The sequence below is a fragment of the Plecotus auritus genome (genome assembly GCF_963455305.1).
Source record: "Plecotus auritus genome assembly, chromosome: 9".
Lineage (NCBI taxonomy): Eukaryota > Metazoa > Chordata > Mammalia > Chiroptera > Vespertilionidae > Plecotus > Plecotus auritus.
Window position 1 is genome coordinate 98,515,519 of NC_137783.1, and position 27,179 is coordinate 98,542,697.

The following is a 27,179-nucleotide window of genomic DNA, read 5'->3' on the forward strand; positions in this document are numbered from 1 at the left end:
GGGGGCCTACTGGTGTTTCTTTAGTGGCCTGGTATAGGGGCTTAGCTAGGAGAGCAAAGTTTGGGACCCAGTGGCAGAAGAATCCTACCATCTCTAGAAAGGACAAGATATGTTCCGAAGTGGGAGGCTGTAGGTCTTGTATTGCTTGCATTTGGCCAACTGTCAGTCCTCGGGAATTGGGCGTCAGACAGATCCCCAAGTAAGTGACGGTGGGGGCCGACAGTTTCACCTTGGCAGGGGACACACATTATCCTTTGTTTCCTAGAAAGTTGAGGAGGCCAGCTGTATGCCTCTGAGACATGTCCCGGGAGGGGCTGCAGAGAAGATCATCTACATACTGGAGAAGAGTGCTGGGTTCTAACGAGCATTGTCGGAGGTTTCTGGGTAAGGCCTGGCCAAACAGATGAGGACTGTCTCTGAACCCCTGGGGCAGGACCGTCCAGGTGAGTTGGTGGGATACCTGCTTGTCTGGGTCCTCCCAAGTAAATGCTAACAGATGGTAAGAGTCTGGATCCAGAGGGATGGTAAAGAAGGCGTCCTTGAGGTCAAGGATGGAAAAGTGGGTGGTACCAGATGGGATGCGGCAAAGGAGAGTGTAAGGATTGGGGACCACCGGGTGGATGGGGACCACCGCTTCATTGATTAGTCGGAGGTCCTGCACCAGCCGGTAGGTCCCGTCTGCCTTCCTAATGGGGAGGATGGGGGTGTTGCAGGGAGAGTTGATAGGTATGAGGAGACCCTGCCCCAGAAGCCGAGTAATAAGGGGTTTGAGGCCTCAGCGATGAGTTAGGAAGATAGGAAACTGGGGATGGGAGGGAAACAAGTTGGGGTCCTTAAGTCTGATCCTGACCAGGGTATGGTGTCTAGTAACCACTGGGGTAGAGGTATCCCATACTTTTGGGTCGACAAAGGACGCAGGCAGTGGGGGATCGATGTTTCTGTGAAGGGAGGGGGCCAGGAGCGGAAGAAGCAGGGAGGCTGAAGGGCTCCAAGTGAGCTGCAGAGTGACCCCTAGTTTGGTGAGGATATCCCATCCTAAAAGGGGCATGGGGCACGAAGGCATGACTAGGAACGAGTGGGTTATAGGACTATCATCGAGGAGACAGGGAAGGGGCCCAGGGGCCAGCGGGCAGGTGGATTTGCCGTTAATACCCATGACTGAGATTGTGGAAGGGAAAAGTGACCCTGAAAAGGAGGGCAGGACAGAGAAGGTAGCCCCCATATCGACCAGGAAGAAGACCGGCTTACCCGCTACCTTGAGCGTTACACTGGTGAGGGTGATGGGTGTCGTCGAGTCCGGGCATCTTCAGTCTTCGGCCAGTCTTCAGTCATGGCCAGTGGTGGGTCATGACCTGGAAGGGCGGCCCCTCTACGCTGAGACGCAGAGGGCCCGTCACTTTTCCAGGGGCAGTCATTTTTCCAGTGGCCGCTTTGACCGCACGCCAGGCAGGGCTTGGCTGGAGCCCGGGGCTGGGGACACTGCTTTGCCCAGTGGCCTTTATTTCCACACTTGAAGCATCCTCCAGGTGTCATTCATGCTCTCATTGCACCCCACCACGCACGGTCCCCTTGGGACCATGCATGGCTGCCGTCGGCCTCAGAACTGTAACCAAGGCTTGGGTTTGCAGGTTCACCTTCTGTCGAAGGCGGGCTTCCTGATCCAACTCTGCCTGCTCCTCACGGGCATTAAAAACCTTAAAGGGCCCTAACTGGTTTGGCTCAGTGGATAGAGCGTCGGCCTATGGACTCAAGGGTCCCAGGTTCAATTCCGGCCAAGGGCATGTACCTTGGTTGCAGGCACCTACCCAGTAGGGAGTGTGCAGGAGGCAGCTGATCGATGTTTCTCTCTCATCGATGTTTCTAACTCTCTATCCTTCTCCCTTCCTCTCTGTTAAAAATCAATAAAATATATTAAAAAAAAAAAAAAAAAAAAAAAAAAAAAACCTTAAAGGCCATATTCACTAGATCTCGGACAAGGGTCTGAGAAGGCGTTAGGGGAGGGGGTGGCAGAGCAGACAGCAGGCCATGGGCTGGAGGAGGAGGAGGAGCACAGCGGCGGGCAGCCACACCAGGCCGGGCCTGCGGGGGCAGGCTGTGGGAGGTCTCAGTAACTTTATTCAAAGAGAGGGGTTGGACTTTGCTGTTCCAAGATGGCGGCCCCCATGGGAGCGGCAAGCCATGTGGTCAGAGAGGGGTGGGCCTTGCTGTTTCAAGATGGCAACCCCATGGGATTGGCAAGCCATGCGGCCAACATGGCGGCTGCTCACAATACACAAGAGAAGAGCAAACCAAAATTTCTACAGACAAACAGAAATCTCACTTAGCTGTTTGGAGCGGCCAGCGGGGCGGCAGGCGGGCGGCTCTCGCACTGCGCGGCAGCCTCTGCTCAGCTCGCGGCCCAAGGCGGCAACGGCAGCACCCGCAGCTGCAGCCGCCGGCAGGGAAAGGGGCAGCTGTGGCAAAGAAGGAGGAGGAGGAAGAGAGGGAGCAGAAGGCGGGGCAGCGGGAGCAAGAGAGGTGGAGATGATCGGCTGGATTGAAAGAGTCAGAAGACAGAGAAAGAGGCTGAGGAACGGTTTGAGGGGGTGAAGAAGACATCGCGAGGAGGATCTGATGAGTGGAACATGAGGAGTAAAGCGAGGGGCGGGAGCGAAGGGCCACTTCCTAGTTTGCCGGCAGAAATTACTGAGGTCAGTGAGGACGTTAAAATCAAAAGTCCCGTTTTCGGGCCATCTGGACCCATTCCACTTCATACTGAGGCCATGCCACATTACAGAAGTAAATGAGGCGTTTAGGATGCAGATCCTGGGACAGACCTAGCTTAGCCAGATTGGTGAGGAGACACTCTAGAGGTGTGCTAGGATCCAGTTTAGATTTTTGATTACACATACTGAAAACCTGGGGTCAGTAGCCGAGGCTAAGGACCAGCGTCCCAGTCGTTGAGCCAAGGCTACGGACAGGGAACCCGAGGGACAGCAGGGGACATCTCCCCTACCTCCCGGGATCCGGACGGAGGCCAAAAGGCCGGAGAACCGAGGGGCGGCAGGAACGTCTCCGCTGCCTCCCCAGGTTCGGAACCCCTCCTGGAGGGGCCGGGAGGGCTATGCCCGGAAGGCAATCTCTGATGCAGGCCGCGGTTTATGGACAGAGACGCCGGAAAAACGACCACCAGGATTCAGCACGGGCTGGGACTTACCTCTGACGCTGCTGAGCCGGGGGGAGAGGCAGGAAGATCCTGAGCCACGAGATGGGAGAGGGGGGTACCCCAAACCGTGAATGGTCAAATGGAATACTCACACCCTCCCAGGTCTTCGGCACCAAATGTAAGGTTTGAGGCGCAGGAAATGGAGTCGGAGACTCAGGTAAGTTGAAAGAGGAAGTTTATTCTGCACTAACGAGCAAGATTCATTACGAAAGAGGGTAGAAAAACCAGGATTAGAGGAGAAGGACCCAGCCAGGCTGTCTCGCAAGGGGAGAACAGCAACACGTGCAGAGGTGAACTGCTTTTTGAGGGGAGGAAGGGAAGGGGTGGGGCCCAGGGCACTCGCACCTGCTGATTGGTGGTTCAATGTCTCAGGAATGTCCGGGCTGCAGACGCAGGTTACGACGTCATACTCCGCCCACCAGCTGGGGGAAGGGAAGATCTATCAGAAGGTTTTGTCTTTATCTCTTTGTTCGGAAACCTGAGTCCTCCCAGGGCCCCCAAACCCTGCACCTTGGTGTGTCCCTCAAACCTACAGCAGAATAATATTTCTAAAATGCAAGTTTACTTCTCGCAGTTGACCACGTAGCTCTAGTGAGTTGCCATAGCCTGGAAGAAGAAATCCACTCTGCAATGCAAGGGACCCTAGTCCCGTTCCACTGCCTGGCCTCTTCCCTCACTGCCTGTGCTGGCTTGCATGTTGTCACAGGGCCCTTGGGACCTGCCTGCTGAGGGTCATGGGGCTTTCAGACATCCTGTTTTTTCTGCTCTGCTCTCCATCACCAACTCCTCACCTGGGTGTCTGTCCATTTCAACCCATAGGAAGCCTTCCCTAATCCAGATTTTCTCAAGATCAGTGCTGTTGACATTTGGAGACAGATAAATCTTTGCTTTGGGGTGCTCTTCTATGCATTAGAGGATGTTGAGGGGCAGCCTTCTCCACCCTCTGCCCACTAGGTTCCCCCTCCCAACTTGTGACAACCAAAGGTTACCAAATATCTCTTGGGGACAAAACTGTCCCCAGTTAAAAACAAACACCCAAATCCCACTCTCACTCCTACTCCCAAAAACAGATTGAATGTTCTCAGCCCTCCTGGACCTAATGGGTACATGTCTGCTACCAGCCTGTCTTTCCCATTAAACTGTGGAACACCTGAGGACAAACACAGGGCAAATGCTCGATGAATACTTGTTAAAGATATAAAAGATATATAGGACCACGATGTAGAAATGAGGGACTAAGTTTCTCAAACCCGTCTGCATATCACAGTCAGCTGGGATATTTTTAAAATACAAATTCCTAGATATCATCCCAGACTCCTGAATCAGCGTCTCGGGGAGTGAGAGCCCAGGAATTTGTACTGTTTAACCTTGGAGGCGATCCTAATGATGCTGGTGTACAGGCAGCTGATCTAGAAGACAAACAGCAGTGACCTTCACCACCTTGGCACACCGCCAGACAAAGCCCACCTCCTGAAGAAAGGTGAAATATTCCTCCAGAAAAATCCTTCTGCCCCAAAAGGTAAATGGTTGTTTTATAAGGTGAGTGAGGAAGTCCTCAGGAAGCTTCCAGAAAAAGCTCAGAAATAGAATGTTGGGGAACCAGCTAGTATTGTAAGAAATACTAATCATGCTCCATTAACTGTGATTGTATTATTCTGATTAAAGAAAGCACATTACACCCTGGCTGGAACTGACCTGGAGATGCAGCCCCTCCTCCCCATTTGGAGCTGCCTTTTTTTTGTTTGTTTGTTTATTTATTGTTTAAAGTATTACAAATAGTAGTACATAGGTCTCTTTTTTTCTCCCCATTGACCTTCCCCCGGCCTCCCCTACCCACCCACCCCTAACCCCCCAGCTGCCTATTATCATGGAAAAATTCACAAAGATTTGTTGCAGAAACTAGGGTTGCCAGCCCTTTGAAGATCCTCAGCCCTTTTGCATACCTGCAGGCCTTTGCAGACCTCCAGCCTGCTTATCTGTTAACTGCCCATCTGGCACTCCCTTTGGCTATTTCCCCATGTAACCCCAGCCCTTGCATATCACTAAGTCCTTTGAAAACCCCTATTCCTTTTGTTTATCTGTAAACTGCCCTTTTGCTATATAAGCAGCTGCCTTATGGTGGGCTGCAGAGCAGATTTTTGTGGCTAACCTGCTGCTCTTCCATACTGTGGGCAATATTGGAATAAACGCTCATATAGGATTCAACCCTGTCTGGGCTTAATTAGCTTGAGTAGTGACAGGCAGCATGGACCCTTTGTTTGTCCGGTTACAAGAGGGCCTCCACATGGAGTCAGGGGGGCCCTCCAGCTAGAATGTAACATTAATTAAAATATTCCCTTCTGAGCAGAACATTTAACCTGCCTTGGTTTCCTATCCCCGGGCCTCCCCGGGGTCCGCAGAGCCCTGCTCCTCAGCCCCCATGGACCACAAACAGCTCCTTCCTCAGGTAACCTGCTCATTCTCAACAGCCTTTTCCTCCACTAGAACTAAAGAACTTCGTAGCAGAGGATGGAGTGTCAGCTTGCCCCTAAAAAAAGTGGATAAGGGCCTGTGTTAAAACAGTGCTATTTATTATAAAAGTATGCACCATGCAAAGCAATGCTTAAACTACATCGAAGACTAACAGAGTTGTGTCTGGTGAAAATCTCTCTGTAAGAGGGCTATGGAGGTCGGGCTGGAAGAATGACTGATGGCTGGAAATGTATCAGGAGGAGGGCGGTGGGGGTGGAACTGGGTTAGGAAGTTGATGGGCCAGAAAAGAGCAGCCTCATTCCCTCTGCATGACAGGCTGTGAGTAAATGCTAATGGGGTAGGCACTGCCCACAGTCCCAGCAGGCTTCCCGTCCTCTCTCTCTCCCACTCTCCCACCGTGGGAGCCTGGCATCTCAGGGATCTTTAATGATGTGATCTATCACATTCTGGAAGCTAGGGTTCTGTCAGAATGCTTTTCAGCCCAAGATATCTGTATTAGTTTACCAGGGCTGCTGAGACAAAGTAGCACACACAGGGCTTGAACAACAGAAATGCATTATCTCACAGTTTGGGAGGCAGGAAGTCTGAGTTCAAGGTGTTGGAAGGGCTGGTTCCTTCGGAAGGCTGGAAGGGGAGGATGTGTTCTGGGGTCTCCCATTGGCTCCAGAGGACCATCTTCTCCCTGTGTCTCTCCACATCCCCTTCCCTCTATATGGGTCTGCCTCCAAAGATCACACTTTTTAAAGTGATATTGGATTAGGGCTCATCCTAATGACCTCATTTTAACCTGGTTGCCTCTGAAAAGACCCTATCTATACTAATAAAAGCGTAATATGCTAATTAGATCGAACGACCTTCTGGACGTCCTTCTGGACAAAGCTGCAATGGCGGAGGCCAAGGCAGAGGCTGTTAGGGGTGAACAGGCAGGCAGTGGAGAAGTTAGGGGCAATCAGGTCAGCAGTGGAGCAGTTATGGGGCAATCAGGCCAGCAGGGGAGCAGTTAGGGGTGATCATGCAGCCAGGCAGAGGTGGTTAAGGGTGATCAAGCAGGCAGGAAGGGGGTTGGGGCTATCAGGCAGGTAGGCAGAGGTGGTTAGGGGCAATCAGGAAGGCAGGCAGAGGGGTAGGGGTGATTAGGCAGGCAGGCAGTGAGCGGTTAAGAGCCAGCGGTCCCGGATTGCTAGAGGGATATCCAACTGCCTGTTGGGGCCTAAACCAGCAGTTGGACATCCCCTAAGGGGTCCTGGATTGTAGAGGGTGCAGGCCGGGCTGAGGGACCCCTCCCCCAGAGCATGAATTTCGTGCACCAGGCCTCTAGTCCTATATAATAAAAGACTAATATGCAAATCGACCAAATGGCGGAACAACTGGTAGGTATGATGTGCAATGACCACCAAGGGGCAGATGCTCAATGCAGGAGCTGCCCCCTGGTGGTCAGTGAACTCCCACATGGGAACGCAGCTCAGCCAGAAGCTGGGCTCACGGCTGGCGAGTGTAGCGGCAGTGGCGGGACCCTCTCCCGCCTCCGCAGAAGTGCTAAGGTTGTCTAACTGCCGGCTTAGAACTGCTCTCTGTGGGGAGTGGGCCTAAGCTGTCAGTTGGACATCCCCTGAGGGCTCCTGGATTGCAAGAGGGTGCAGGCCAGGCTGAGGGGATCCCTCCAACCCTCAAGTGTACGAATTTTGTGCACCAGGCCTCTAGTATCCAAATAAGATCACATTCTGAGGCACTAGAAGTTAGAACGCCACATATGAAGTGCAGAGTAGGGGACATGCTTCAGACAATATCAGACAATTGTATTTCACTTCATCAACTCACCCTTACTTCTCACCACCTGAGCATGCCTGATTGTCCTTCTCTCCTCCCCTCGTCCAGACCCCTAAACTCTTCTGTGTGTTTCCTTAAGGAACCTTGGGAATCTGCCTCTTCCCACCAAAATAATTATGATAAATGAGAAAGATCATGCACTCTTACAAAAAAGCAGACCTGGGTTTAAATCTTGGTCCTAAACTAACCCCTGTGTTCCTAGGACAAGTTACTTAACCTCTCTGAGCCCCCGTTTCCTCATTTTGTGGTAAAGAGATACCTGGCATGCCATATCCTTAAACTGTCTTCCCTCTATATTGATCTGCCTCCAAATTTCCCCTTTGTATAAATGATATTGGATTGGGGCCCATCCTAATAACCTCATTTTAACTTGATTACCTCTGAAAATACCCTATAGCCAAATAAAGTTGAAAGGGGGCAGAAGTAGAATGTTGGGGAACCGGCTAGTATTGTAAGAAATATTAATCGTGCTCTGTTAACCGTGATTGTTTTATTCTGATTAAAGAAGGCACATTCTAACCTGGCTGGCAGCTGCACTCAGGACCTGGGAGCTCACCTGGAGATGCAGCCCTTCCTCCCCATTTGGAGCTGCCTATTATCATGGAAAGATGAACAACTTTGCTGCAGAAACCAGAATCGCCAGCCCTTTGAAGATCCCCAGCCCTTTTGCATACCTGCAGGCCTTTGCAAGCCTCCAGCCTGCTTACCTGTTAACTGTCCATATGGCACTCCCTTTGGCTATTTCCCATGTAACCCCAGTCCTTGCATATCATTAAGCCCTTTGAAGGCCCTTAGTCCTTTTGCATATCTATAAACTGCCCTTTTACCTACTCTTCCTTTGTAGTTCTACCTATATAAGCAGTTGGCTTCTGTGGGGGGTGGGAGGGTGGCGGGTGGTGGCTGTAGAGCAGATTGCAGATTTTTGTGGCTGACCTGCTGCTCTCCCATCCTGCGGGCAATATTGGCATAAACGCTCATATATGATTCAACCCTCTGCTTAATTGGCTCAAGTAGTGACAGGCAGAATGGACCCATTGTTTGTCCGGTTACAAAGTGACCTTCTAGGGTACTTTCCCAGTAAGAACTGCCATCGGGAGATGAAGAATCATGAAAGGAAATAATGAGCATCAGAAAACCTAGATTTTAAGTCTGACTGGGAACTAATTTGCTGAGTGTTTTGGGGCTGCTCTTTTTAGCTTTGTGGACTCAAAGATGGTTGACCAGGGAACCTCTATAATCATCTATGCTGGCCCTGTCATAGAATGAGACTCTGTGTATGTGTGTGTGTAACTGTACTAAGAACATTTAACCAATGTGTAAGTGTACAATACAGTATCATTAACTATGGACATGATGTGGTGTTTCTGACCATCTGTCTATCCACTCCATCCTGGAGACCAGTGGTCCAGTTGGATCCCGGACAACACACATCTGGCGGCAGGTACCCATTAGCCTCATCACAGAATCCTGACCTGCCAGGGGACAGGAGGTCAGCAATGAACTAGATAGGGAACTTGATACCTGGGCCTTCCTTCTTCTGCCACTAGGTGTCACTGTCCCACCTCAAAAGCCTCTTCTCAAATTCTCAACCAGATTAACTGGAAACTCTCCCACAGATTTAGGTTCTTGAAGCATTTAGATCTAATTTGCATCTACCTTTCTGGACCCTTCCCCTCCAAGAGTCAACACAACTATTTACAGGTGTCTGCACCCTTGTGTCCCAGCATGCCAGGTTTTTAAACTTGACCAGTGACAGGGAATGTACAGTGCACATCTGCCCAAGCTAATGGGCCCCGCCCTTCCTTCATCCTCATTCAATCATAATTTAGTGAGCACCTGCTATGTGCCAGGACCTGTGCTGGGAGCTGACAACTCAAAGAAAAAAGGTACATCCCCTTCCCTCACGAGCTCACAGGAGACAGGTCAGAATTACCACAACCTGGTGATAAGTGCTGAAATGAAGGACCCCATGCCACAGCATAGAGGGGAAGGAGTCGGGTCAGTCACAGCATTTGGGCTGAGACTTCAAAGATGCTTAGGGATGGATGATGCAGAGCACTGGGATGGGCCATTCTAGGCTGGTGGAGTAGCAGAGGCAAAGAGGCCAGTTCCTTTAAGCTTAAAGAAGGCTTTTCCTATCAGTACTAAACTGTATTGAAATCCATTTCGACCCCATTGCCCTGCATGAGACAATGAGCAGGCTCCTGTCCCAGTCTCCATTTACATACAATCACCATGGTGTATCTTATCTTGAGAGCAGAGATGTGGCTTTTCATGTATCATATCCTCAAAACTAACCACAGTGGAGGGAACAATATATTTTGAGTGAATAAATGAACACTTTACCTGCTAAGCTAAGCTACTACAAAGCCACTGGATTTTGAAGAGGCCTTTCTCAGAGGGGAAACTGGGGCACAGGCCACCAGTAAGAGAGCCACGTGCACCCCCTGGCTCCTGCTCTGTGCTCTTTGCAGGCCCTGCTGGTTCGGTCTCCTTCTCTGGGGAATTGATTCTGCAAGCTGGTAAAGCTTAGAGCAGCACCTTCTTTACTTGCAGGCATTCTCCCTGCTCCTCTCTCAGGAACACTGCCCAGGGACAGGGGTTGGTGTAAGGAACTAAGAACATAACGGAAACTCAGAAGCCTGTGTGCTCACCAAAGTTGTATCAAAGAGCAGAAAGTGAGGTCAGCCATACACTAATCTCACAATCTAGATCTCTCGGCCTTTATCAGAAGTTAAACAGCTCAACATTTCTGCCTCTGGGGTGATTTTTCACTCCCAGAAAGTCATTATAGAGCTTTTGTATCTGTCGAAACTTTTTGTATCTGTAGGAGCTTTGACATCTGGAGGAAGACACCCTAGCAGGAGGGTGGGGAGTGGGATGTGCAACAGACAGGAGAGAGAAAGGAAGGGGCAACAAGAATGGTCCTAGCTCTGAATGGATGCTGTGAACACTGGCTGTGGAGAACTTGGCTGGGGATGTGGGAGGGAGGATGTCAAGGTAAACAAAATAAACTCTGAGTCTATTTCAGCTGAATCCTTCCATAGATAGCCCCATTTCCAGTGGAATGAAGTACAAACTCTTTAGCCAGCATTCATGTTCACCATGGTCCAGCCCTGACCTATACTTTCAACCTTTGTTCCCATGAGGTCCCATTCCTTGCCTGCATAACAGCTGAATGGACCCACTCATTCTCCCCATTGGTACCTGGTCACCCCTCAAGCCCAGCTCCTGGGATTTCCCCATAGATACACTTGGTCTCACACCTACCTCTCCAGGTGGGCCATGCTCTCTCATACCACATTTATTTCCCTTCCTAATTGGCAAGTTTCTATTTAATTTGCTTAACCTTCAACATCACTCCTCTTGAAAGTCTTCCCTGATCACCACCTGGTTGAATTTCAGGACTCTTATCTTGCACACCTTGTACCTGCAGTTGTCATAGCTCTTACTACTCTTGTAAGGAATTACTAGTTTATGTGTCTCTGAACTCAGAGCATCTTAATGACATATTTCATGTCTCTCATTGTTACAGCATCACCTCCAGCATAAAGCTTAACACATAGTAGGTACTAAATTAATAGTCAATCATAGAGTGCTCAAGGGTAGAGACCAGATGCTATTCAACCTGTGCCTCTAATCTCTAGACCACTGCGTGGCACAGAGAAAGACTTCAACACATGTTTGTCAAATTAATGCATAGAAAGATGGAGAACTGGCACAAAATAAACATTTTTCAGTTAATTTCTGTTAGGTTAATTCAATGTTCTACCAGCTTTTTATATCTAGTTCTTCCTATACCTGAGCTCCTAGCTACCTGGTGCTGAGATGGCATCTATAATAATAAATGCGTAATATGCAAACTGACAAAACAGCCGAACAGCAGAACAATTGTCCGGATGACCATGCTATGACACACACTGGCACCAGGCCAGCCAAGGCAGGTGCAATGTGATTGGTTGGAGGGCCCCGCCATCACCCCACAATCACCCCGCAGAGGGAGGCCCAGGCCACCAGCTGGCTGGCAGGGCGATCAATTGAGGGGGGAGGGGGTAATGGAGGCAGAGGGGGCAGCACCAGGCCAAGGCGGGGGGCTGAGGGCGGGGCCAGCTGCTGGCAGCTGGAGGGAAGCTGGGTCCCAGGTGCCAGTGGCTGGAGGGAAGCCAGTGTCAGCAGCCAGGGGAAGGAAGGCCTACTCTTGCATGAATTTCGTGCATCGGGCCTCTAGTCTCATATATGTCTAGGTACAACTTCCATTCTCTATCCAGGTCTCCCAGGGGAACATCACCCTTTCGCAGAAAGAGGGATCAGTTAAGAGAAATTGGTGCAACAGGCATTTACCTACTATCTACTGTATACTTGGCACTATGCTGCCATTGGAGCTAAGTAATAAATAAGACAATTCCAGCCTTTACCTTCATACAGCCTACAACCCAGAGAGTATAGGCATTAAACCAATAAATGAAAGTAGAAAACACATCACAGAGGTAAAGTAGAAGGAACACTGAGCAATAGAATTGAAGCTAGTCTTGAGGTGTTCAAAGAAGGCCTCTCAGGGAGAGAAACATTTAGTCCAGGACACACAGCCGAGTATGCATGAGCCAGTCTCAGAGAAGAGGAAAGAACAAGGATTGAGAAGTTAACCCAGGCATCTTGGCCTGATCGACTGCCCCTCCTTCCTTCCCTGTCGCAATTCCAATAATTATGGACACTTTCTCCTGAAACACACCACTTACTCCTGTTATTCACGTTGGATATTTTGGTTCTAATATGAATTACAAACTAAACTGCAAGCTGAAAGGAAGGTTGAACACCAGATTCAAATAGTTATTATGGTTGGGTGACCAGCTCACCTCAAGGCAAGTACTACAACTCTCAGACCCAGCAAGTCCTTAGTCCTGGGGGAACTAGGACAACTGGTCACCCTACACTGTGGCCACAACCTGCCACCAGGATGGACCAGTAGCAGCTCAGCACATAAATTCATGCTAGTCATTTATTCATTTATTTGTTCAGTCAACATATAGTTTCTGAATCTATACCCAAAGAACTAGATATAGTAAATTCTCAATTTTGTGGACCTTGATTTAATGGACTTCAGATTTAACAGACAAATTTTCCAGTCTGTATGGCATATGTGAAAATTAATACCCTGTTAATTTTAAAATGCTTTTAACCAAGATTTGCTTATACTTAAATTAACACTTTTTTTGTTGTTGTTAATTCACTGTTCTTTTTAACAAATTTTAGCGAATAGGCCATATGTTGGAAAAAAAACACTAGCAATTTCACCGACACAAATAAATATTACATATCTACAACTATAGTGTACATATTGAAATCCAAGAGTCACTGCTCATAAACAATGTTTGGTGAATGATTAGCACGTGCTCACACCGCATCTCCAGCGGTAATTGGTTCTGTTGTCAAGTGGGGTGACTTTCTGCAGCAGCTTTAACGTGTGCAGTCTGATGTTCCCACAGGCCCTAAGCCACGCCCCAGCGCTGTGCATTTGTTCACTCTGGTGACTACTGAATGCACACATTTACTAGGCCTATTCAGTATAAATTTAAAAATACTGTAATACTTATAGGAAACTTTTCTGTGAAATTAAACTTTTCATACATATTTAAGTTTAATTACACAAATATGCATACATAAGTAAAAACAGGTAAACTATTTGTTAATTTTTGAACATATATATTCCCAAAACCTACTTTATTATACAACAGATATTTGGCTTTAACGGAGATCCTCCCCCCGCCCCCCGCTCCCTCCCAGTCCAAATTAGACCATTATATCAAGGTTTTACTGTGCTACACATATAATAATTTTCAAACATGTATAAAACACAAGGCCTGAGGGAGGAGAGAAGTGAGTCCTGTGAAGAGAGGAGGAGGAAGAACATGTGCAAATAGCCCTTGAGTGGGAATGAGATTGCACCACCCAGGAGCACAGCAAAGGTGTGTGGCTGAGTGTGATGGGATCTAATTTATATGTTTGAAAAGACTGCCCTGGTTGCCACGTGGGTGATGGGCTGAAGCGTCGCAGTGGAAAAGAGAGACCTACGAGAGGGCAAAGGCTGTGGTCTGGGAGGTGGATGGGGCGCTGGGCGCAAGATAAGATAACAGTGGATGGAACTGGAAGGTCTGTGAATGGAGTTCTGCCCCGGGAGGCAGGGGAGCCCCGGGAATGGGCAGTGACTGGGACACGTGGGAAACCATCATTACTACTGAACAACCTCTGAGGAGAGCAGTTCATCAGAAAGCAACACCCACCTTTCCTGCTCAGCGATTCTCCTGAGAAGGAGGCATACATCGTAGGTAGGTATCTTTGCCTGCACTGCACTAGGGTTTTCTGCTGTTTCTTCAATTGGATGAAATATTGAGTGGTTTTTATTTGTTTGTGACTGTGGGGATACAGGGAAGGGGAAAACAAATGAGTTTTCAGAAAACTCAATTTCTTCTGCTCTCAAGAGCAATCTGTCACCATCTCGGCTGGCTGCCAGGTCCTCCGGAGTCAGGCTGACCAAGAGCAGCCGGAGCTCAGGTCTTGGGATCCTCTCCCTGGAAAACCTTCCTGCTGGGCCTGAGCGAGGCCTTCTGAGAGTTAGGCTTCCTAACTTCAAGTTGAACCCCAACAGGAGCAACTGGTTGGGCCACAGACACAACCTCTTTTTCCAGGGAGATCCTGGCAAACCCAGTCTCCAGGTGCTGTGCTAGCACCAAAGAGCCTGGCCTCACAAGGAAAACCAGCCCACCTACCTTTATTGCCATGGGTGGCACCTGTCCTCTCTTCAGAAGGCTCCCTCCTGCCTGCCGGGGCCACTGCCCTCCAGACCAGAAGGAACCAGTGAGTGTGGGCCTAGACTTGGGGGACTGGAGCATCCATGTCTATGGCAGGGCTGACCCACCTGGGACTAGCTGAGCCCCCAGGGCAGCGTGCAGAGGGCCCTGTAGCTCAGCAGCGTTCAAGCAAGCACAGGAGCACACTCGAGGGGGAGTGTGGTGGGAGGACTTGACGAGCACCTACAGGCTGTGAAGCCTGAGACGATGAAGACCACAGCTCCTGCCCGCAGGAGGTGGATTAGCACAGGAAGCAGGCGAGCAGATTTATAGTACTAACCTGCGTCCTGTGATGGGAGTGAATACATAGTGCTGTGGGGGGAAGCGGGGGAGAAAGGAAGACGCTCCTAACTCTGCCTGGGGAATCCGAGGAGACTTCCAGGGGGAGGTGATAATACTGTTCCCCAGATAACCCACTGGAATCACCGGGTTTAACTAAGTGCATTTAAAAAAACAAACAGATGCTAAAACAGCACATTTGTAAGGGGAAGCCTGCTCCATTATTCAATTTAAAAAGAATCACCAATTGAAATTAATTTCCCTCATGGATTTTTTTTCCAATAAAATCATCCCTGAGGGGTGGGTTTTCAAGTAGAAAAAATATTCCTTTAAAGGTGGATTGCTTTAGACTTGGCATATAATCCAAGAAAGGTCCCTGCTGTGCAGAAAACCTGCCCTGGAGGTATACACTGAAAAAGGTTTCAGGAACAGGAGCCTCACTGGGAGGAAATCACAGAGAAAATGTGGGGTGGGCCCCACCTGCCCAGTGCTGGTCTCCCATCAGGGTGGTGAGAGCAGAGCGTGGGCAGGAGAGAATTCTATTAATTCTTAAAAACATAACATTTGGACATTTACAAGGCCCATGCCATGCAAGTATCCAATAGCTCCCTGAGGGAGCAGGACCAGTGCAGATCACGGATGTATTAAACAACTGAGAGAAGAGTCAAAACCATTCATGAACTACGAAATCAACAGAAATTATTCTGACACTGACATGAGAAAACAAACTTCAGATTTAAATAAGTGTAGTTAATCCTGAAAAACAAGAGGTAAATTTCAGATAGGAGTAACAAATAGGCTCCTAGATTACTTGACAATTCAATTAATGAAGAGGGGCAAATAATATAAATGCATTCGAATATTTTTTGCTGATTGACATGTTGACAATGACAATGTAGAACAGTTTGAAGACAACTGCCTAAAGAATATTCATTTCAGGGAATATTCTTGAATAGTACTTTAATACCATATAAGTACTACACAAAAATACTTGAATACAGCTTATATATACAGATTTTTAAAACTTGATAGGGTTCCCAAAATTGACAGTTATAAAAATTTACACAATATTAGTGAAGCTAAGAAAAAAAACCTATCAATGCTCTTAGGAATAAATTAAAATATTGATCAGCATGCAAGAGGGAAAAATACAGTTTCTTTCTATTATTCTCTCTATAGACAAAGATGTTACAAAAATCATTGTCCTATAAAGAGGTAATCAGACAGTAGTTAGCCAAAAAAAAAAGAAAAATGAATATTATGGAGGTACACTAGGGAGTTGAATAATAATAGCATATTATTTTTCTAAATTATATGATGTTTTTGGTATTTCTGTGAGGTATTTTTAAGATTGTAGTTATAGTGACTTGTTTTCGCATTTTAAATGTGGGCTTTGTAACTAATTTTGTATTCATAATTTTGCATTCTTTTCCTTAAAGAGTCCCCAAATTGTATAAGTTTTAATCCCCACAAAACCTGGACCTTCCCCTGATTTATGCCCATTTTGCTGGGTTTGTATAGCTTGGAATGGATTCCCATTCATTCCATTTCTGCCAAAATGAAAATGGTGACAAGGAGACATCTAGGGAAGCCTAGGAGGTGTCCCAGAGAGTAGGACGGTGACTACATTCCTCCCTGGGATGCTCTCCTACTCCCATCCTCTAACTACACACTCTGAATGGGGCATGATCACTACAAGTTTCAATCATTAGTAGTCATACCCCCATAGCAACATTTTGGTCAACACCAAACCACATTCACGATGATGGTCCCATAAAATTATAATGTAGCTGAGAGACCCCTGTCTCCTAGGGATGTAGCCGTGCTATCTTCATAACACACACATTACTCACGTGTTTGTGGTGATGCCGGTGTAAAATACCTACTGTGGCTTGTTATGATTACTAATAATCATTCACATTAGTGTAGAATTTTATTGTTAAAAGTGTAACTTCTCTTCAGGCAGGAGTTTAGATTGGGTTAGGGTGCATCTGAATTACCCGAGGAAGCTTTATCTAAAGATAGATGACACTTCCAAACATACACAAACACTGCACCTCTAAACCTCTAGGGCAGCCATGGCTTTCAAAGGGCCCAGGAGCCAGACAGAAGGATGAGAAGCCCTTCCTGGGAGCCATGCCAAGACCCCCAGCCTTGTGGGATAATCTGAGGTGCAGCTAAGGGTAGGGAAGTTGGTCCTCAAAATAATTTCATAAGTTATGTATTATTGCTGCCCCAGTTTTAAGGATTAGGAAACAAGACTCGGAAGCATGAAGGGATTTACCCACCACCACACAGCTAGGGAGTGGAATGGCTGGAAAGCCCGACTCCACCCCTCTGCCTCACATGGTGTTTGCTAGAAGCATGTGATTAGAAGTCAGTAGGTCTGGGTCCTAGTCTTGGCTCCTCCCCTCAAAAGCTAAGTAAATGTAGCAAGTCATTACATTGCTCATGTTTCATTGAGGGAGGGGAGGGGCATGTATTGCTTACTTCTTTGAGGTAAACAGGGTGAGGAACAAATGGGATACTTGCTGTGAAATAATACCAGCCACTGTTCCAGGGGTGGGCAAACTTTTTGACTCGAGGGCCACAATGGGTTCTTAAACTGGACCAGAGGGCCGGAACAAAAGCATGGATGGAGTGTTTGTGTAAACTAATATAAATTCAAAGTAAAGGAGCGGAGGGGAGAGCAAGAGAACCGGATAGAACAGCCGGATCTGGCCCGCGGGCCGTAGTTAGCCCACGGCTGGTTTAGCCACTGCCTCTCAGTCTTCAGATGTGTCCAGCAGGACAGGTGTCATTCCTTCATGTGACTGAAACAGAAATGCAAGTACATGGCTAGGAAGCGATAGAGAGAGATTCAGACCTATGTCTTTCTGGTCCCAGAGCCCACACACTTCCCAATAGCCCTACCAAACACCATACCAGGAATATTAATAGCTGTGAGATAAACATTCGTTATAAAAGGGCTGCCAAGCCATATGTTACTGTGCAAGTTCCATATAATATGTCAATATTGTATATAATCAACACAGCTTTTATTGATGAGATCACATGAACATGGATTTGCAACTATACATCATATCCAGTGCAGTTTAAATGATACTGAGCACCTGCCCAACACTATGGTGGTCAGAGAGATGGAAAACATTCAATTAGCCTAGCACATTTTCTCGAGAATGACATGTATAGCACAAATCCTCAATTCAGATTTGCAATATGCACCTGCACCCCTTATAGCTCTTTCATTAGGAAGAGTGAACACAGGTTTTCTGAGTGACTTTGGACAGATCTCTCAAAGGTAACGAGCAGAAAGTAGTCTATTCCAAGACTGTAGAACCCTACTAGACCTCACAATCAGTCATACCCACTGACCCTATTTCCTAGGCTGTAGGATTCAGAAAGATACTTGCCTAGCTACCCAGTGGACCATTGTGGAAGGCAGAGTGGAAGTAGCAAACTTTCCTCCCCTTCTCTCTGGTTCCCCTTCCAAGTCCAGGGCAAAGCCAGTAGCGGCCGTGGCATTCAGAGTGTTCCAGGAACCAGACAGAAAGAGGACAGGCCTTTCCCAGGAGCCACCCCAAGACTACAACCCAGTGGGTTAATCCGAGGTGTAGCTAAGGGTAAAGCACACATCAATATGAATAATAATAATCAGTATTATGAAGTATTGAGTCCATATACAGAGTAAGAGATGCAGAGCTGAGATCAGGAGCCACTTGGAAAACAGGTTGGAAAGGGAGGTCAAAAGTTTCAGCAAGCAGCTGTGAAAAAGTCAGAGCCAACCGATTTCTGTTGACCTTGTGATCAGCATGGTACACTGTGTTTCCATGGATAAAAGGAAGAGAAAGATACTTTGTTTTACAATAAATATTGGCCATACCATTCTTCCATGGATAATGGGAAAGAGAAAGAAACTTGGTTTTACCACAAATATTAGCCAACAAATGAGCCCCTTCGGCTGGTCCTGTGGGGCATCGGCAAGAATATTGTTATACAGTGGCCTTTGCTGAGTGTAACCCACTGATCCACGCAGGGAGGGTCACCTCGGGACAAGGCCATGGAATACCTTATCTCCAGAGAATGCCAAGGCTGGAATCATGGGATATGGTGCTCAGTTCATCATAAAAACTGACTGTAAGAATATGGTAGTTTTTATTTGCTTTGTCTGGTTCTTAGCCATGTTTCTATGGTCTTATTAATAATAAATATCCCACTGGACACATTGGCCCTAGCAACCATGGACTGGGTTGAACCTAATGCAATAGTTTGGGGAGTTGCAGTTAGATGTGTTAGGGAGACATCTGACTGTGACCTCCAAGTACTTTAGTTGACACACGGCTCCTGGAACTCAGACAAGCAAGGCCCGCAGGGAGCCTGTGCTTTGCAGGGGAACCGAGAAGGCCTGGGAGCCCTTCCAAGCCTGGAGGAACTTGGACGGATCCAGAGGAGGATGAAAGGTCATTTCTTTCCAGCTCCAACCTCAGCCCCAAGGCAGCCTGGGGACCTTGGGAGCCAAGGTCAGGAATAGTTTATCCCCTGACAGAGGCAAGTAGGGCCTGGGGAGCTGTTTTGTTTACATGGGTTTTTTTCAACCCTTACCCACAGATTCAAGGTGACCTCTCCTCCTCTCCATTAGCAACCTTGTAGGGCAATGGGCTTGATCCTTAACCTTTTAAGGTAGGCCTACTGGCTGGCCTCAAACCATTTCTGAAAGATAAGAAGAAATATCAGGTATCCTGGTGGTACCTGCAGTTGAAGTGAAAAAAACACTGCCAATAGGATCCAAACTCCTGGCTATATGCAATACTTCAATCCGCTGCTCACTCAAATTCTATGCTCTTGCCCTTTGCATATGCTTTGCTTTGTCCCAAGAAACTAATACAAATCTTCAGTACTTTTTCCGATTCATAATAAGCATTACTGATAGAAAGAATTGGCACAAAATACAGCATTGAAACTGTGACAATGAAAACTCTACAGGCAAAATTTGTTACAGGCAAAAACTAAATGAAGAATCACACATTACTGAGCATGTTGTACTATGCAAAAAAAAAATTTGATCTGAGGAAAAAAGATTTGTTTGAAAGAAATTATTAACAGCAACAAAAAAATAAAATTGTCAAAGCTAAAACTGCACTGGATAAAACTAGCAAAAGAGTTAAATCTTCTTGCAAAATTTACATCTAAATAATTTTACCTGGGAAAATGGGCCTTAATACCTATAAAGGCCAAAGAAGACAAGAAATGGAAAAAAAAAAACAACAAAAAACTATAATGAATGACATTTTTCAATAATAAAAAAATGACAATAACAAAAACTAATGGCTACATCAAAGTTAATTATAAAATATACACAGAAAGAATTCACCCATATTAACAGTAGTAAAATAAAAGTGAAACTAGAACTGGTTTAACTGTAGCGAACCAAAAAATGTTTAAAAAAAATAAGTTTGATTAGTGCAGAGTCCTCCAAAATAAAAATGTTTTTTCAATAGGCATACATCACTAAGGCATAATCCTGGTTTAAATATTTATATTTTTAATATGGAGGTTAAATATGCTCAAGGTCAAAACAGCCAGATCAAAATACCCATGGAGTCTGAATAAGAGTTAATACAGGATCACAATGTCCTGTACTCAACTCCTAGGACTGAGTCTCAGCTCTGAAACACAAGGGCTTGATTTCAGTAAGCCATGTGACTTGGGGAAAGTTACTACCTGTCTCCAAGGCTCCATTTCCTCATCTGTAAAATGGATGTATAAATTCCACAATACTCTTCCTCTTAGTGTTTATATTGAATATCTAAGCAAAACCATGAGAAGCCTTGCTCATTTCTGTCTTTTGAGAACCTCCTTACCCCTAGGTTTCCATCCTTTGTATCATGTAACCTCAGGCTCTAACCATGACCTCCTGATCTAAGAATGACTACCTGACCCAAAGGTAACTATGGGTAGATTGGCCAACAGCTTGGTTCAAAAGCAATATCTGCCCACTGGTGTGGCTCAGTGGATTGGAGCTCCTCAGGACAACCCATCCAATTCCTAAGCCTGGTTAGCTTTGCCACAAGCTTTATCGTGCAATCCCACAGCAAAGTCAGTTAACTGTAAAATGTCTCCTTCCTGTCTGTTCTTTTAGGCCTGGCCACCTCATTGTCAGCCCAGCTAGTATCAGGTGAGTCATCCCTTTTGAGCATCCCTCCCTTTCTGCTGACACTATTCTTCCATCTATATATATAAAAGTCTAAGCATCCAACTGACTGTTCGATAGTCCAACCAGTAGCTATGATGTGCACTGACCACCAGGGGAAAGATGCTCAATGCAGGAGCTGCTGAGCTGTAGTGACTGGGCAGCTGCAGTTTTCAGGTGACACACCTGGAATCAGAGAGGAAGGAGCCCGATTTCTGGGTGTGTCACCCGAGAACCACCCTCTTGCAATCCAGTACCCCTCCGGGGATGTCGGAGAGCTGGTTTCAGCCTGATCCCTGCAGGCCAGACTGAGGGAACCCACCAGTGCATGAGTTTGTGCACCGGGCCTCTAGTATTATAATAATATACTTTGTCCAGATTTTATAAAAATCCATTAGTTCAGGATGACAAGAATACCACTGTTGTTGACCTAGTCATTGCACTTCACTTTTATCAGAAATCAACTGAGTAGTTAATTATGAAAGTATTTTGCATCTATTTATTTCATGTTTACCAAGTAGAGTGACCTCATAGAACTAATTTGGTTATTCCCAAAGGTAGGCCTACTGGCTGGCACTCTTAACACTTACGAAATTGCCAAGAATACTGGATTCCACAGTCTCTTTGAAGTCACTAATGAAAGCCTCTAAGTTTCCACCACTGCCTATTCCAATTGTGCCGAAAGATTGAGAATAATTCAGTGCCCCAAAAAGATATATATTCATCATGGAAAACACAGAGATGAGGATTAAGTCTCATTAAATCACATCTTCTATTCTAGGCCTCAGTTTTATCGGCAGTACTATGAGCATTATTTTTTCAAACATTTATGTATCCTCTAAAAGTCTGAGAGTCCTTTGAGGTCAAGGACTGCATTTCATTTTCTCTGTATCTCCAATGTCTAACACTATTATGTCAAATAGAAGGCATTAGATTAATTTTAAATAAATGCATATCCAAGGTTCTCTGAAACTGTGACTTCCACAGAAATATCCAAACCCCCTGACATCATCAACAGCTTTGAGTGGCAGTAATAGCCATCAATTATGATGAAAAGAGTCCTGGGCATATGAAAGAGTCTAGGCACAACCCAGGAGGGGAGTACAGTGGGAAGTGTGACAGATTCTCCTTCAAGCTAGCACTTGACTGTGATATCTTGGGCAAACCACTGGGCAAGAAGAAACCACAAATGTTAGGGTCAGAGAATCCTAAGTGTGAATTAGGTCCCATCTGTCTTCCACTTACTTAAGCAACATCACACACCAGGTGGGTCTGGTATTGTTTTGTTGATGAAGATAAATATCATCATGAACTCAAAGTCAAGAAGTGCATAGGCCCCTGGAAGACCAAGAGCCGGGAACTGAACACACACCCTCCAAACAAGGCCACAGACCACTCATCCCTGAGTCCCCTCCTCTGTGGGGCCACATGATCTCTCAGCCTCTCTTCCCTCTGCACATCTCTCTGCAGAGCAATTTTCCTTGTTCTACAAGCTAAGCGTTGCTGCCTGGAATTTGTTGTTTCTCAGTGCTCAGCTCAAGACCCTGCAGACCAGCTCATGGCTCTGAGGCCCATTTCCAATTTCTTGGGGGGTAGGGGTCTGATGGTCTCCCCACCCTGGACCCATGATCTCTGTCAGCCCACTCAGCAGGGCTGTGGGAGTCTACTTTCTGAAGAATGGTGATTTTCACCAGGGATTTAAGAAGATCCGATTTCCACTGCATAGGCTCACATTGGCAGAATTAGGAAGGATATCTGAGGCCAAAAGATCAGTTCAATGGGTGTTGCATTAACCCGGAAATGATGAGAGCCTAAGTAAAATCAGAAAATCTACCAGGGAGATAGAGAAGAGGAAATGAATGTGAGAAGTCTGGAAGATTTAAATGTGGGAGATGAAAAAAAGAGGTTTCTAGCCTAGAGAGGGAGGGATGGCAGAACCTAGTCATTAAACAAGAAAACCAAGAAGAATGGCAAGTTTGGGTGGGGTTGGGGAAAAGAAGAATGAACAGATGTATTGTATTTTAATAAGAACAAGAATCTGAATATAGAGATTAGGGAGAATATCCAAGGTAAGATAGGGAAAGGATGGCTTAACACTTCAGTTAAGAACCCTTCTAGTCACATTACTGCCCCCAGTTAACACCCCTCAGGGGCTCCTATCACTGAAGGATAGACTGAGTCTCTTATGCATGGATCTTCATTATACAGCCTCTATTTCTCTACACTAATTTTTTAAAATATTTTTTATTGATTTTTTACAGAGAGGAAGGGAGAGGGATAGAGAGTTAAAAACATGGAAGAGAGAGAAACATCAGCTGCCTCCTGCACGCCCCCTACTGGGGAATCAAAGCCGCCATCAAGGTACATGCCCTTGATCAAAATTGAACCCCGGATCCTTTAGTCCCCAGGCCAATGCTCTATTCACTGAGCCAAACCGGTTAGGGCTACACTAAATTTCAGCCACAAGAAGCAATGAAACCAACTGCAGTTCCCTGAATGTACCACCTTCTCACATCTCTGAGAATTTAGATGCCCTGTTCCATCCTGTTCCCTCTGCCTAGAACCACCTTCCTATTTGGGCTTCAAAACACCTTAGCCACCAAGGCTACCTCACATGCTCTTATCACTGGTGTTTGTTCTTTGCACCCCTCTCCTGCCCCCAGTAAACTGCTAGCTTGCAACCTCTGGCATTTTGATCTGTCTTCCCGGACTATGAACACATGAATTCAGGAAGTGTAACTTGCATGCTAGTATCCCCACTGCCTGGCACATAGTAACACCTATCAAATGTCTGTGAATTCGCCAGAATGGCAGGATGACCTCTGCACAGATGGGCACACATAGCACTTATGGCATTGTCCCTTGACAGTCTGAACCATCTCTCTCTCTCTCGTTTGCTTCTGCTACTTTCCCATTACTGCACAGTTCTTCTCTGAGTGAGAATAAAGCAAAAGGGATTTCTGTTTCAGCCTTTGCACCAAACAGGCATCCCCACGGCCTTGGAATTAAAGGAGCCACTGACCTTTCATAAATGTTCAGGGAAAAGAGGACAGATTTGCTTTAAGTAAATTAAAATATATTCAGTGAAGGAAGAAAGGAGGGAGAAAAGGAGAGAGGAAAGAAAGGAAGAAGTGAGGGAGAGAGGGAGGAGGGAAGGAGGGAGGGAAAGAAAGATGGTAAGAAAGGAAAAGTCACAACGGCTCTCAGAGGATGGATGGGTTGAAGCTTGAGGAGGAAGCAGAACTGTCAGGCAGTCTCTGTTGGGAATTCAATGGAAAGTCAGAGATGATGGAAGGATTTAGAAGCACAGTGAGAGCTGAGCTGAAGTTTGCATACCAATGTCATCAGCTAATAAACAGAAATCCAAAAAAATTGAAGTTTGTGACCTTCCTGTAAAGTAAAAAGCAACTCTCCCACAGTCAATAGCTTTATCTGGAAAATAAATTAAGAGTGATCAAATTGGACTTGTGAAACCTCAGGGACACAGTGTCTCAGACAGCTGGGGCTTTCTGGAGGCATAAAAATACCAACATTCTCTCCAAGTGCACGATCAAAGGCTTGCAGACTCACTCATGAGGAAGAAAATCCACTTAGCAGGATTAAGAAAATCTTTGATTCCTAATTCTGTTGCTGTACAAAACTCTGAGTTCTGTCCACCACATAGCATTAAATACCAATTAGAATGTTTTTAAATCTGTATTGTAAGCACAATTTAGCAATACTAACTGATTTGGGTGGCTAGTAAAAAAATCAGCATAAATAAATCTAATAGAAACTTGAGTGTACTTGCTTCATCTCATTCCCTTTCCTGAAACTCTGCAATCCCAGAATATCATGGAATGTTAGAGCTATGAGGAACCTTGAAGACCACCTAGGCCAACGAGCTCATTTTATCAGAGGCCAGGGTGGAAAAGTGAATTCCCAGGCCTCTCACCTCATTAGGGGTAGAACTGAGCTGGAAACGCAACCTTTCTCATCTTTCCTCCTCAAGTTTCAACCCATCCATTCTCTGGGCCCAGCAAGGGGCTGTACTTTTCTTTTCCATCTCAATGGCCCATCAAATGATCTTCCGTTTACACCATGCCATAAAAATGAAGTTAAATTATGTTCAATGTTCTCTTTTCAACTAGTGAGTGAATTACTCAGTATGGTTCAAAAGTTTTCTGTCTGAAAACATTAGATTAAATAATATTTTCATGCCCAAAATGGTAATCCCTCAGAAAATCTCATTTTCTAGAACCCTTCCTTTTCTTGGAGCTTCAGAAAATCAATGTTTTATGGAACAAATACTAAGCAGTCCAAGAATTCTGAAAGGAAAAGGCTGGGACTGATGTAGGAGACGGCAGGTAGATGACGAAAAAGAGAAGACCTACCTGAAGAGGAATCCTGGAAGGATGGTTTGGATCCTTGGAGTCAGGGGAAGGGATGGCATTCCTGGCCTAGATAAAAGTAAATGAAAGATTCAAGAGAAACTACCTGCCAAATCTGGATTGGAATTAATTTGCTTAGAACAGTGCTTCTTGGAGCTTAGTCCACAGAACACTGGTCCCACACTATGCTCAATAAACAATCCTATATAATAAGAGCCTAATATGCTAAGTGTCCTGTTGTCCAATGGTCGGCCATTCAACCAATCAAAGCATAATATGCTAATGATATGCTAAGGTCGCTCAACCACTCACTATGATGTGCATGACCACCAGGGGGCAGACAGTCAACCAGTTGACCAGTCACTATGATGTGCACTGACCACCAGGGGGCAGACACTCCAACCGGCAGGTTAGCTTGCTGCTGGGGTCCGGCCAATTGGGACTGAGCAAGACAGGCTGGACACCCCCTGGAGCCCTCCTGCAGCTGGCCAGCCTCCTGCGTCCCTCCTTGGCCCTGATCGTGCAAGAGTGGGGTCCCTCAGCCTGGCCTGTGCCCTCTCACAATCTGGGACCCCTTGGGGGATGTTGGACAGCCAGTTTCGGCCCGATCCCGCAGGCCAGGCCAAGGGACCCCACTGGTGCACGAATTTGTGCACTGGGCCTCTAGTAAATAAAAATAAGGACAGGAGGAAGTACATGTTCAAACAAGACTAAGAAATGCTGTGCACCCTCTCAAAGAGCCCATGCACATCAGCACAGAAAGGGCCAAGTCTTCCTGCAGGCAAGTTTCTTTTTTATGTTTTGGACACTTTAAGGTGCAAAAACCACTCTTAGCTGGGGAGGCATACAGAAATGGGCCACTGTTTGAATTTGTGTCTTTTGCAGACCCCTGCCATAGAGGCCTCTTTCATATTTCCTTTACATACTGCTTACTAATATGCCATTACCTCTACTTCTGCGAGAGACATTTTAGAAAATGTCTACAGAAACGGCTCTCAGGCATTGAACATAATCATCATCTGGAGACCAGCCACATGCAGATTCCTGGGCCTGAGATCTTCATTTTCATCAGGCTCCCTAGGTGATTCTGATGCAGGTGGTTCAAGAATCACATTTAGGGGAAAGTTGACAGTAATGGAAAAATGATGATCTTGGGCTTCAAAGTCAAGATGTGGCCACATACAATGAAGAAAAAGAGGGAGCCAGAGCTCAGTTATCTCAGAGAATAATTTCAGAGCTTCTTTAGGGGAAAACTGCCATCTCCCTTAAATAGTCAAATGGAAGAAAACTTCCATGAGGGGAGGGGCAGCCACAGCCCCTACTCCCACAAGGTTCTCTGTGCCCTTGGAGAGCCTCATTAAGCTACACCACTTGAGACTGATGGTGGTGAGGGGGTGCTTCCCCCCTACCCGCAATTCCCATGGTAGAGCTGAGCTAGGAGAGGCATTCATTCAGGGCCTCAGTACAGGCTTCTGGAAAACAAAGAAGAAAGAGAGAAATATGTAGCTAAATAAACTAGCTCTCAAGGTTTCATGCAGTTCAACAATAGGCTATGTTCTCCAGATCTTGTAGGTCTCACCCCATGAAAGCTTCTAGCTTGTTGCTGTGGCACAGATGATTTCACTCCAGAGGTGTGCTGGAGCTGGCTTAATTGTGAATATATCTTCTCAACTCCATGTTCAGTGGGTGTCTTCATTTTGGTAGCTGGAAATTGGCCACAGTGGGAATATTTACACCACAGAGATAGGCAAAAATCAGGATATTATCCATTGATTTTGGAGAGCTGGTTGTCCAACAACTACAAGTGTATCATTGCTTTAAACACACTGCTCAGGATGCATAATAGCTCCATGATTAAGGCATAGGCTATGTGTTTAAACAGACCTTGTTTTGAATCCCAAAATTATCCCTTACTAGCTAAGAAACTTTTAATCTCTCAAAGTATGTCCACCTTCTATAAAAATGGAGATGATAACTTCTTCATTGTTAGG

At 46.3% G+C, this 27,179-nt stretch overlaps 1 protein-coding gene across 3 annotated transcripts in view; it reads right to left on the reverse strand.

Moving 5' to 3' along the window:
* Positions 1-3,162: 3,162 nt before the first annotated feature.
* The window catches only part of TMEM135 (transmembrane protein 135), a 300,801-nt gene continuing 276,784 nt past the window's right edge, over positions 3,163-27,179 (reverse strand). For all 3 annotated transcript variants that reach the window (XM_080687258.1, XM_080687259.1, XM_080687265.1), the window contains one exon: positions 3,163-3,627. In XM_080687258.1, coding sequence (XP_080543384.1) covers positions 3,294-3,627 — 334 coding nt within the window. In that variant the 3' untranslated portion in view covers positions 3,163-3,293. The remainder of the gene's footprint in view (positions 3,628-27,179) is intronic.